General features: G+C 40.8%; 1 protein-coding gene and 1 long non-coding RNA gene across 2 annotated transcripts; one reads left to right on the top strand and one right to left on the bottom strand.

The window, feature by feature from the left end:
- The first annotated feature begins 5,532 nt into the window (after positions 1 to 5,532).
- six7 (SIX homeobox 7) lies at positions 5,533 to 9,969 on the top strand. Its single transcript, XM_085759644.1, has 3 exons — positions 5,533 to 6,041; positions 7,649 to 7,812; positions 8,610 to 9,969. Exons 1-3 carry the CDS (start codon positions 5,634 to 5,636, stop codon positions 8,818 to 8,820), a joined length of 783 nt encoding a protein of 260 aa, XP_085615770.1. The 5' UTR covers positions 5,533 to 5,633; the 3' UTR covers positions 8,821 to 9,969.
- On the bottom strand, positions 9,618 to 11,233 carry LOC146969074 (uncharacterized). Its single transcript, XR_015034249.1, has 3 exons — positions 11,123 to 11,233; positions 10,730 to 10,761; positions 9,618 to 9,709 (listed from the first exon to the last, which is right to left on the bottom strand). It is a non-coding gene; the product is annotated as an uncharacterized LOC146969074 (long non-coding RNA).
- Between the last annotated feature and the right edge of the window lie 2,215 nt (positions 11,234 to 13,448).

Genomic DNA, 13,448 nt, shown 5'->3' with positions numbered 1-13,448 from the left:
CAGTGATTTGCCGTGGCTATTTTTTTAAAGGCTTAAATTAGAGTTTGCCAGCTAACCGTGAGCTTGTGGTAAGCTGATCCCTCGAGCAGCAAACATGATACAGTCTAGGGGCGGTTCATTACACTGGAGGGAACAATGACCCAATCCACCGGAGAACGATACCTGGAAAGAACATCCTCCTTACACAAATAATCTCCAGACAGCTTTTCTCTTCACACCTCCGAGTGTAAAGAAGCTTGTTGCACTGACTTGCGTATTAATTCAAGTCGAGGGGGATTCCCCTCTTGACACGCTGTCGCTATAATGTCCAGAAACTGGGCAGAGTGACAAGGCACCACATGGGAATCTGTCTTCACTGACTTGTAAGAATCTCACTTTGGGTTTCTCATTGTTCTTCTAAGATCTTCAACAGAAATCAGATCTCTTAAAACAAGTTCTCTGTTAATTTAAGCATTTAAAGAAATCGGGAAATGTGGAGACATTTAATACTGAGTAGAAATATCAGTTAGTCTAAATGTAAAATGCATGAAGCATAAATTGCATGCTTATCATTTCTTCAATGAAGACAGAAAAGAGCTCATCAGAGGGTTCTTTGGAGTAAATCCAAATTTTTATAAATTCAAAAAGCTTATGTCATCTTGTAATTTAAAGATTTTGTTAAATGTGTTTAAATTCTTGAAGAAAATCTTAAGTATAGTGTTAAATGGGCCATCAATATGTTTATTCCACCTCCATGTTGCTATATTCTGCTCTGGTCTGGATCTGTGGTCCTTTTTCTTTCTTTTTTTTTTATCCCTTACACCCAGGGAGGGGTCAAAAGGAAATAAACGAAAATAAACACTTTTTGTTGCACAACTTGGGATTGAGATACACACTTTGCTGCTTATAATTTATAACTTATTATAGTCTATATTGAATTAACATAGGGAGACGAGGTGGGATTTAATACGCTTTGGCTTCTTCCCACTCCTTTTGAACATAAAACATGTTGTTGTTTCATTCATTCATATACACCATAATTGTTAGATTACCAATTATTAAGAAAATGAATGTTACTTGCAGCCCTTGATCTTATTGTAATAATATGTAATGAGGTATAACCCCCGCAAGCTTTTTTAATTACACAAAGACTAAGAAATTCTTTCTAAAGAAGAAAACTGTACCACAGCCAAAGGTGCTTATTAAATATATTCACCTTGGTGCAATGTGTCAATTATTTCCTTATCTTATTTTCTTTATATACCCTAAATCATTAATAGATCCATTCAAACTTGACTATAAATGCTGCAGCTTCCAAACTTGATGGTTTAATGAAATCCCCTGTCAGTATTTGCTGAAATCACCGTCCACATTTACTTTACTACTTTATATCACCTGTGTCTATTGAATCAAGAGATCTTCTTCCTCTTTCCTCTTTTCACCCTGCAGCGACGGACGAGGGGGTCGGTTTTTGTCGTTTGTTTGGGGAGTGCTATCAGCGTGGGCCGAGAGGTAAAGCTAACACACAGTATGCTGGGGGACGAGGGGAGGGGAGGACGCAGGGGGATAGACCTGTCTGAGAGGATACTGCTATTCAGTTGCAAATGAGGTTGTAATTAGCCCTTACACATTTGCCTGGAGGGAATTAGTGTGTGTGTGCATGTGTGCATGTGTCATTGTGTGTTTTTCAACCCATTTTCCTTAGAATAGGGGTTGACGGTGATAAGCAGATAATACTAATTACTTCTCCTCCCAATTGCTTGTTAATTGTGGTTGGTGTGGATTTATACAGCATGCTAATACTCCCCCATGCATGCCCCCCGCTTTGGCTGTTGCCAAAATCAACAGGTCATTTTTTAAGCAGGAGGCTTCTGTTTAAGCCTCTAATTAATTATGTCAAGTGGGGCTCCACCGTATATTGTGTGTGTGTGTGTATTAATAAAGTTGTTTAACATGTTCATCAGTTGTGATACACTAATTAATTGGTCGACTGATTAATTAGGCCGACACCAGGCACCACGCTCTCAAGACTAATAAACAAAAAATGTCTGCAGACGTTTGTTTTGTTTTTTTTCTTTTAAATGAACACTTTGTTTTTGTTTCACTTTAGACATAAAAATAACAGAGTGCAGAGTTTAAAACAGGTGATGCACTTTTTTGTAAATGTTAAATCAAGTTCAGAAATGTTGTATCTACTGTAGTTTGTTGTTATTTATACATTATTGTGTTTTATGAGAGGCAAAGAATGAAAACAAGAACATAATAGCAGCGTTATATGTCAGATCCCCTGCACCCTGCTTGTTTTACTTTTTGTTAGCTTCTTGGTTATATGGCTATTTTAAAAAGTAATTTAAAATGCTTGTAAAAAAGTCCACTGAGTAAGCTGTTAAGTTTTCCAAATCAACAAGTTGCGTAGAAGCACCTACTGTATGAGTGCCGCTGGGGTTTTGTCATTTGGTATTCATGGAGGAAGAACAGGCAGGGTTTAGCCTTTTGGCTCCACTGTGCTGAGTCGTATGGCCGATTCACCACCTGAATTAAGACACAGGGAAAGAGACTCATCTGCAAGAACGTCTGAGTTTCCAGTTCAAATATCTGAACATGATTGGTCTGTTGTTTTGAAATGTTGAAGCTTTTCAACATTATGATTTAATCAAATCTGTGTCTAAATTGCAATAGTGAACATTTTTGTATAAGTTTCAAAATAAACAGCTCCAAGAGGTTGTTAGATACAGATCTGGCCATCATTAAAGTAGCAGTGAAAGGTGGTGCAATGCGCTGACAGTAATATAGTCAAGGCCAACATGATTTAAGTGGGTTGATGTTACCACATTGTATCATTAACAGGTGGTAAATCATCAGGAGTGATTGTCTTAAGTCCTTACAATAGCATTATCTGATGATGTCAAGATCTTCTATTTCACAAAGATGTATAATCAACCCCCCAACACCCCCCGGACCCTCCATCCTTGTACAAGCAGCGCCACATACATCATCTGTTCATCCCATCACCATCTTATCATTTATCCCGTTGTAACGGCTTGGGAGTGCTTAAGCAGATTTTGGTTCAGTCTGCCTTCAAAGTGTTAAACAGATTGGACCAGAGGATTTCTTGTAATGAAGGTGAGTGTGTGTGTGTATGTGTGTGTGTATGTGTGTGTAGCGGTGGCGGTCAGTGGCGCAAAGTGTCTGAAACTTGGAGGGGTTAGATTAACTGTAAGCATGATCTTCACTGAGGTCATTTCTCCCCTTCTGTGCCAACATACACACATATAATCACACACATACACCCCCCCCCCTTTCCATTAGCCAAACAATCCCACCTGGTATTTTAATCTAGATTTAGGATCTAACACGTATCAAATGATTTGCCCACTGCTTATACAGTAATTCTATACGCTTTCCATACCCTAAAACTCCATACCCGATTCTGACAACTTCCCCCATGACTGGTGCTGAAAGGATTAGTTACATGGTCATTTGACTATAGGTTAAACACACTGGTTATTAACGACTTATAAAAGTTCAAATTCATTCAAACTTGCAGCACTGTCAATAAAATTCATTTTTAAACTAAATTAACATTTTTATTGCTCACGGCACTATTTTTAAAGGTTTGTTGTAGTTCTTTCTATATGTATTCATTTATTTTCTGTATTTGTTTAATACATAAACATTTAAAAGTTTGTATCAATATAAATGTTTTTTTTAATCCTTTTTCCACAAATGATAAAAACCCAGGTTAAAGGGATTAGTTAGCTGGATATTTGACGCAAAATTAACTACATTCAAGTAATCCATGAAACTATTAATTATTCACCATTAAAAAGGCTTGTTAGTGCTCAATCAATAAAAATGTAGTGTATAAACACTTTTTTCAATTAAACTTCCAGCCATTAGCTCACAAACACCTACTCACTCATAATTACATCGTTAAGACAAGTCTATCTGAAAGTGAATTAACATTTCTGTTTCTTACATAATGACACTGATTTGAAGAGTTTGTTGGAGATGTTACATATACATTATATTTTCATTTAATCAATGATCATTCGTTCATTTTCAACAAATCTGGTGGTGTGACAATTAGTATGTGTATATCTGTGTTTTGTGTTTATAGCTGGGGTTTTTTTTGTTGTTTTTTTTAACTTGAGGAACTGTTGGTGATTTGGGGATCCATATACATCTCTACCACACAGGACTGTAAAAGGACAGCTGTCTAGTCATCAAAATCCCTGCTATCCAAACACGAGTTGGGACTCCAGATGTTCCCTGAGGAGGCTTCAGAGTCTGGGACGCTCATATCTGTATTGTAGACAGATTTGTATGGGATATTAAACCGCTTCACCTTATTTTAAAACCAGATGATCCTTCACCTGACTGCAACCTTTCTGCAAAGCCTGAATATTCACTACAGGGGCTAATCCATGTCTGCCTCCATGCATGCACAGCTGCTTATATTTGACTTTAGGGAAGTGCTACATTTATTATCTTCAACTTTATTCAGGATTTGTTGCAAGTGACACTTTATTATTCCCCTTGGGGCTATTATAGCTACTGCATGTGCACAAATGAAATGTAACATGTTTGTATTATAGTTGACAGATGCTTACAGGGTCCTTAACCTGATTAATAAGAAAACTGCCCTAAGACTGATTAATGAGCTACTCAGATCAGAAGGATTGAACCGGGCAGCGGATCATTAACTCCGTGTCCTGCGTTGCACCGCCGCACATCGATGTCTAGAGGCTTTTTTTTTTATCTCTATCGTGTCTCGGGCTGACTACAGGGTCGCACTGGGTATGTAATGGCCCATAGGTGCAGCCACGTCTGTTTTAATTACATGGGTATTAGCTGGTCAGAGATCGCTGGAGCTTTGTGGCCCGACGTGTCCTCTCTGGGCCAAATGTCGAGACGAATCTAATACCGACTTTAACGACCACTGGCATTTAATGGTGCCATTCAAGCCCCCCCCCCCCAAAAAAAGTATTGATTTTAACAAGTTTTATTGATTAATGTCATTAATGTGAGGCCTGAAAGCTTAATGTCTGTGCATCTGCCTCAGTTGTTGTATAGGTTTTTGGGGTTCATTTCTGCACTGACCCGCCTTTCACACTTGCCCGGGGCTCGATCTCGATCTCGATCAGATCAGATCCGACCTATTAAATAACCTATCCTCTCTTGTTTGCTCACTGCAGATATCCTGGCAGTCAATGTATCCTCGGGCTAAGCCAAACAAGCTGATCAGCCAGTCACCTCTGTACACACAACCCCCCGCTAAGAGGCTAATGGCCGGGACGTATAATCCTTCTCAAAACAACTACAGAGATGCTAATTGTATCTTGCTATAAATACAGGTTGACTCCTTGTCCTCTTTCTTTATTCGTCTGCTCTCGCGCGTCGGCTACTCCTGAAACACTTGCCGAAATACCAGGAAAGACTCCGGTTGCGTAAGAGAGGCAGCAGATAGATGCTGCTGCAGGTGACAATAAACTTGTCTTCGTACCAAAAACAGCAGCGAGCAGAGCAGAGCAGAGCAGAGCAGCGCGGAGTTTGTTTATTTTTACGCACGGCTGGATACATCGCTCCATGCGCCCTGACAGCTTCTCCTAAACTTCCTCAGTGAGTGAGTTACTGAGACACAGCTGAGCAACATGTTCCCGCTGCCGATGTTCACGCCGGACCAGGTCGCCCGGGTGTGCGAGAACTTGGAGGAGACCGGGGACATCGAGCGCCTGGGCCGGTTCCTCTGGTCCCTCCCGGCCGCCGTCCCTGGCTCGGCCGGCGAGGCGCTGAACCGACACGAGTCCGTGATGCGGGCGAGAGCGCTGGTCGCTTTCCACGGGGGGAACTTCGAGGCTCTGTACCAGATCCTCCAGAGCCACCGGTTTACGCGCGAGTCGCACGCCAAGCTCCAAGACCTGTGGCTGGACGCGCACTACCGGGAGGCGGAGAGGCTGCGTGGGCGGCCGCTGGGGCCCGTGGAGAAGTACCGCATCCGCAAGAAGTTCCCCCTGCCCCGCACCATCTGGGACGGCGAGCAGAAGACGCACTGCTTCAAGGTAAATGACCCGATTTTATTTGAACTTGTATTTTACTCTATTGCACCCCGCACTTTCTTTCTTTCTCTTCTCTTGGATATGTTTGCCTTTGTTACTGTTTTATTGTATATTACCTACTATGGATGTTTTACATGTACATGGCAGCTGTCACAACTACCTTGCCCAAGACAAATTTCCCCCTGGTGGGACAAATAAAGTTTATTTGATTTGATTTGATAACGACCCATGGTGTGGGGGTTAGGATTTGACACACCTACACGTGTTCCTTCCCCTTACTTTGGGAAACACTGAACATGGACTTAAAAAAAAACAGAAAACAAACATTACAGATACGAAAACTATGTGAATTTAAAAAAGCAGCACCATCAGTTTCTCTTTTTTCACTCTGCTGTGTGAAGCCGCCTGGTCTTTGAGCTCTTAAGATGATCACGGTCAGAGCCGTGGTTATCCCTCTGCCTTCTGCTGTGAACCTACTAAACTACTTTAGGGCCTGGTGTCCTGATGTAAGATCAGACTACAAGTCTCCTGCAAGTCTGGACACTGTTCCTTCATGCTCTGACATAAACTGGTGAACAATGTCAGACAATTTGATTATGATTCATGGAGTTTAATCTGAATGTGAATGCATCCAGATAATCTTCTTGATTTTTGGTGTCATTCTCATCTTTTAATTCTTATCTTAAAGTTATTTCCCACATCAATTTTATCTCTTTATTTACATATTATGTTGTTTGCTGTAATATTAATTGTCCTTACAGGATTTATTATAGTCTCATCTCTTCTTTAACTAAAGTGTCCATGAGCACAGACACACAAATCTAAATCCAGGAGACATTCCTTCATGATATGATGCAGTCAATTACAGCAAGACCTACAAACCAGTTTCCTTTTTTACAAAACCATTCTTCCTGATGTCATGTCCTGGTGGGCAGAACACCTTGAGCATCGTCAGAAATGCATTTTTCAGTGCCATAAGGCCATTAGTGGTTGCAATGGAAGCAGACTGATTGCATTTTGTCACTTAAAATTAGGACGTCGCCACTTTTCAAAACCTACAAAAGGAGAAATAAGAATCAAAACAAGAGAGGAAACGAGCTGCTCAGTGGGGGAGCAAGTGAGCATGACCTTTGCCTCTTGGTTGAAGTGTGTTTATGTGTGTGTGTGTGTGTGTGTGTGTGTGTGATCTCCCTCTTGTGGCGGGGTGAAGTATTGTTCATAAGTGTACTACAGCTACTTGGTCTTGGTTAATTCCAAACCCCAGAAGGGACGGCCTCTGCAGCAGCCGATTAAGCCCCTTAACATGATCCAATTTAGTGGATATACATTTTTATGTACTAGGTTCTACTTACAGTGTAGATAGAGATCATCTGTTTATAAATCTAATCTAACAGGATTATACTGAGCATCATACCAGAGTGACAAGATTATTGTGGTTTAATAGGATGATATCAAAGCAACACTAACCACATTACTGTAGCCAGCTGCCAACATATGGTTTCCCCTCAAAGAGCAGCACATCCATTCACAGAAAGAAAGAGTTAATATAACATTATCTAAGAACTATAAGGGGGTCTAAATGTGCCAAAAAATGTCTCTGTCTTCTCCAGGAACGAACTCGTAGTCTGCTGAGGGAGTGGTACCTCCAGGATCCGTACCCCAACCCATCTAGGAAAAGGCACTTGGCCCAGGCCACCGGACTCACGCCCACACAGGTCGGCAACTGGTTCAAGAACCGCCGCCAAAGAGACCGCGCAGCATCCGCAAAGAACAGGTATGTCAGAAGTTAGATTATCACATTATGTTGATTATTATCAAGAGACGTGCTGTCAAAAGAATAGTTCACCCAAAATTCAAATTGCACTCATTATCTACTCACCCTCATGTCGACTAAGGGCTGGGAGAAGTTTCAGAGTTATCCGTGCCTTCTCTGAGTTACAGGGGGTCTCGGTGTAGCAGTGCATGTCAATATAACGGTTGCAAATGGATACCAACTGTCTTCGTAACAAAAAGACACACCAAAAAACATCCAAATACCTCCATGCTGCTCATATGTAATGTCCGTCTTGTATTGAAGCCCCGAAATGCGAAATTGTTCCGAAAAAAATTAAATAAGTCTATATTTCAAGATTGTTTGTAAGCTCCTCTCGCGAGATTTGCACGGACCAGGAAGAGGAGCTTCCGCTGCAAACAAGCTTGAAATATAGACTTATTTAATTTTTTTCTGAACAATTTCGCATTTCGGGGCTTCAATACAAGACGGACATTACATACGAGCAGCATGGAGGTATTTGGATGTTTTTTGGTGTGTCTTTTTGTTACGAAGACAGTTGGTATCCATTTGCAACTGTTATATTGACCTGCACTGCTACACCGAGACCCCCTGTAACTCAGAGAAGCCACGGAGGACTCTGAAACTTCTCACAGCTCTTAGTCGACATGAGGGTGAGTAGATAATGAGTGAAATTTGAATTTTGGGTGAACTATCCCTTTAACAAATGTACATTACAATGTGGGACCTCTCTCTCATCTCTCTCTTATCTCCCCCCTCTCCCCCTCCCTTCCAATCAGATTGCAGCAGGATCCCTCCATGCACGCCTCTGAAAGCTCCCCCGATGGATCCCTCCAGGAGCGCCACCGTCACCCCCACTTGCTGCCTAACTCCCCCCGCCACCTCGGCAGCCCGGAGGCCAGCGACTGCAGCACGGAGAACGAGCGCAGAGGGACGGGAGCCTCCACCCCGGAGATCTCCGTCAGCAGCGACAGCGAGTTTGAGTCCTGAGACGACGGTGAACTCTGCTCACGGACACACAGAGACGAGAGCGTTATGCGTCATCAGACTCAGAGACATTATGCTGACTAGACTGCTGAGTCTGACCTGTGGACACAGTGGAGCGGCTCTCGGCGGGAGGAGGGCGAGCACGAGGAGCCCGCACTTGATGTGGCTCTGAGTGGACAATGTAAGGGAACGATATGCAACAATATTATGCACTTAAAAGAGCACCATGGCACATGACCTTGACTGTTATATGAATTACTGTAGTTTACTGCTGACCATGACTCAGGATGGTAGATAGGTAAACATCCAGCGGGTACATCTACATTGAACAAGTGTTTCTCATGGTCTTTTTTTTTTTTTTTAGATAATGTGAATATTTACATTTTGATACTGGTTTCAGTCAATATTTTGGGATAGACAATTTTATAATAGTTTTTATGTAAGCTACATAATACATTTGTGATGGATATTACCCAGACACACTAAACATCCAATGCCTTGAGTAGGCTACTACAGTTATTATGTGTGTATGTCCACATGCACATTGATAACTTGTTGACTTTACCTAATCATGCAAGTGCACAGTCCAGTTTCATACAGTTAATTCACCTCGCACATGAAGAAAAAACTGCTCTACTATTAGGTCAGAATGTGTAATGTAAACATAGTGAATGAATTCAATATAGTTCACTGCCTTAAGGGGGAACAACGGGCATCACACTCAATGCAACAATGCATAACAACACAAGTTAGACAGACAGTCTTAACAATGCATATGTGCTGCTCAAAACATTTTTCTTACCTGCTGTGTTTTACCTGTTCACTTCTGTTTTTATATGTAGGCTTTTTTTTAATGCTCCTGAGCTGCTCTGATGATGAATTTCTGCAGGAGCTGAAACTGAGAAGATGAAAAAGAGAGAAAGTGAAGCACTAAATAGGTCTAAACTCAATGTGCCTATTACATTTGAGAACAGTGAGACCTGGACAGATATGATTGCGTCCTCATGTCGGGAGGGACACACTCAAAAGGTTTACTGTTTGCTGTCTTTCTTACAATGATCATTTCTCATATCACATGACTGCATTTCAATGAAAACATGTATTTTGTAAATGTTTTATGTAAATAAATTAACCTATTTTTATCCAAAGTTATGCTGGCTCAGTATATTTGTAAGCTCAGTTGGTATTATTGCGGTGTGCTTGGCAAAATCTAACTTAGTGGTTAGTCGACCCATGTGATGACTCCTTGGTGTAAATCCTCTTAGTACAGTACAGGACAACACTAAGGGAACACAATCTGTTTGGATTCAGATCAAAATAAAAGTCTAAAATCCTTGCAAATTCATAAATCAAGCCTTTTAACATAGTATATCTCCTACAAAGTTATTTTTTCCCCCAAATAAAATAGTACGCCATGAGTGCCGTTTACCCTAAGAACTGTAATATATTGTATTCTTACTGGCGCCACTATTTACACACACTGAAACTCTTATGTCACAATAACATTGGTCAGTGGTTGAAAAGATAAATGCATATATGGTGGTTTAATACTAAGGTGTCCCCCAGTCCTGTGAACCGTGGAGCTATGGCAACATCAATGGCAGCTCATTTCCAGTAAATTATGGCAAGACAGTATGTTTGATGGCACCGGGGGTGTCTAAAAATGGCAATTTGGGCCCGATTTCCATCTTACATCTGCCCCAAATTCAAATGTGCCACCTGAGGGGGCTCATTGGAGTCTCCAATGGACTCCACTGGGCCCCAACAACTTCTGAGCGCTCGCTGGTGGGGCTTTTGGCCAGTTACTCCAAAACTACTGGCCCTTGAACCAAACAATAATGTTACTAACTGCTGTGTTAACAAGCCAGTATGTTTGTAGTGAGAAAAAAATGTCTTAATAAGCTTCACTCACGTTCCCCTCCTCCTGATGTGCAGTGTGCAAACCTACCAGAGACAAAAGTCATAGATGTAATATATCTATGGACAAAAGTGGCATGATGTCATCACCTGACAGTTGTGATGTCAGACAACGTTAGCAACAACAAAACAACGTTAGCAACATTAGCTGTGTTTTAGGCTAATGGATGGAAAAGGCCAACATTTCTTCTGCCTTTAACTCTGTTTTTAATCCCCACAAAAAAATAATTTCCTCTCGAGTTTTTAAAGTCAAGCTTCATAAAGTTGTCACAGTCACCTGAACTTAGTTCGTAGTTCGCCTATCACTCGTTTTTATCAGCCGAGTCGACATGACGGTTTCTTTTGGCCATTTAGTTTTAAAACATTCACAACAAAACCACACGCTTACCCGTGGTTTGGGGACATTTCCAGCTGCAAAAAACAATCCTCTATCAGTTTTACCGACACAAAATGTAGGTCTTGTGAAAGGTGAAGATTATCTCTGATGGTTGACAAGTTGCAGGTAACTTTGAAAAAAACAAAACAAAAACAAAGATGGCGGCGATGACGTCTTCTTAATTTACGACAGAAACACCAACATGACGCCAGAGGAGCTTTAGCAGCGTTCAATTTTATTACAAAACATTAGCAACGTAAAATAGTAAAGATGCTAAATACACCCAGAGATAAGTTGTGTATTTGAACTAAAATGTTGTGTCCAGTTTAAAAATGTAGGACTGGCTGGCTAATGCGGTCTAGTGTCAAGCCATCCGCACCAACATTTTGAGTGCGCCCGTTTAGGAACTTACGGCGACTGGCTGCCAGAGGTGTATAAAGTAGCCTACTTGAAAAAAGTAACTAAGTAAAAGTAGAAATACCATAACAAAAAACGACTTTAGTAAAAGTAAAAGTCACGCATAAGAAAATTACTTGAGTAAAAGTCTTAAAGTAGCTCACATTAAATGTACTTAAAGAGCATATTGCAGGTTAGACCCCCCTTTAAACCAATGCTTCGAAAAATAATACTGTAGGTTGAAACAAAGTTTGTGTAGCAAAATACTATATTGGTAAATACACTATTAGGCTTTTGGAGCCGTATTTTTGTGAGAAAAAGATCGTACATTCTTTCCGCATCGTTTTCGAAAAAAACGCTTGACCGGAAGTTTTACGGTAGGCGGAGGCGAGAGAATCCGGATCGATTGTATATTTTGAACAATAGAAAACATCAGGATTCTTTGGTGCTGGTTCTGACCCGAGGGAAATTTAAATGTTTGTCAACTAATTAAAATATGACACACCACAACCGTTTAAACAAACGAGTCCATTGTGCACATTAGAGAGCATAGAGAGACTTATTGGGAGTAAAATTAATGGCTCCAGAGGAGAGAGAAAATTGGAGCTTTGGTGTCAGGACAGTGGAGAGTTGGTCAGTGACCGGTTGCTTAGCTAGGCTAATAGCCTATTTAGGCTTTTACGGAGTATAAATCGTTACAGCGCTCACATCACAATCATTGTCCAGAAGAGATTAGTACGTACAATTAAATGTATCATAATGATATTACAAAAACTAGTCCACAACGTTTACTATTATCTGCAATTACAGGTCGGAGTAACTACTTACCAATGACAGAGGAGAGAGAAAGAGTTGTGTTACGTCATGTTCTCATACTCCGTTAATATCCGTGCACACTACGGGGCACTTTTACGCTGCGCTCACCGTCACGTGAAGAGCGAAGAAGGGCTTATCATGTATAAACAACTGTCCTAAATACTCCTATTACTTATTGACTTCATGCTACTGCAGACAGGAGCTTGTTTGAGCACTCGTTCTCCAGGCCAGCAGTCTGGGAGTATTTTGGAGGCAGACATTGTTTTATTACTCTGCACTGATCTAAGGAGCATGACTTTCTAGCAGCCTGGCTACCGAATAGTTTATTACTTGGTTCTTGTTTATGATTATGAATGTTTATACGTGTATAGAGTGTTGTAAAGGTGCAGTATATTTAAAGTTATTCCTAATATTTTGTTCACTCTGTAATCATAGGCCAGGTGCAAAATATTATTGACTAGTGTCCCTAATATTTTTCACCTGGCCTATGATTACAGAGTGAACACGAACACACACACACACACACACACACACACACAACACACACACACACACACACACACACACACACACACACACACACACACACTCACACACACACAACACACACACACACACACTCACACACACACACACACACACACACACTCTCACACACACACACTTAAGACTCTTTTATTGACATTTAGTACACAAGTGTAACACAAACAACATTTTTGCAACAGCATAAATATCTTTAAAATACCTATTAGTGCAAGAGAAAAATAAAATAAAGGAATACCATTACACTGCATACAGCAAACAGATTGTCCACTGGGCCAAGCCCATATATCGGGTTTTCTTTCTTTAACACAATGGGGTACCAACAGTCATATCTGCATTTGAACGGTTTAAACCTGCATGCAGCAGCAGCAGCAGCAGCCTAAGACTGCTAACAAACATGTCCTTCATAAATTATGTTCTATGAATTAAAGTTAACACAATTAAGCACATCCTGAACAACACATGTTTAAGTGTTAACTTACCAAAACACTGCAACTATTATGGCAGATGTGCCAAATGTTATTAATAATACAAAAAGAAAAATATACAAACACCATCTGACCATTAAAAAATATATAGAGAA

This window comes from Trachurus japonicus, chromosome 18, assembly GCF_045865225.1.
Source record: "Trachurus japonicus isolate A0001 chromosome 18, Traja_1.0".
NCBI classification, from domain to species: domain Eukaryota; kingdom Metazoa; phylum Chordata; class Actinopteri; order Carangiformes; family Carangidae; genus Trachurus; species Trachurus japonicus.
Note: the sequence above shows the minus strand (reverse complement) of the source record. Positions and strands in the feature narration are given on the sequence as shown.

Coding starts and splice junctions, on each gene's coding strand:
- six7 (XM_085759644.1), top strand. CDS start 5,634: ATGTTCCCGCTGCCGATGTTCACGCCGGACCAGGTCGCCCGGGTGTGC. Junction 6,042..7,648: donor AGAAGACGCACTGCTTCAAG/GTAAATGACCCG, acceptor TGTCTTCTCCAG/GAACGAACTCGTAGTCTGCT. Junction 7,813..8,609: donor GCAGCATCCGCAAAGAACAG/GTATGTCAGAAG, acceptor CCTTCCAATCAG/ATTGCAGCAGGATCCCTCCA.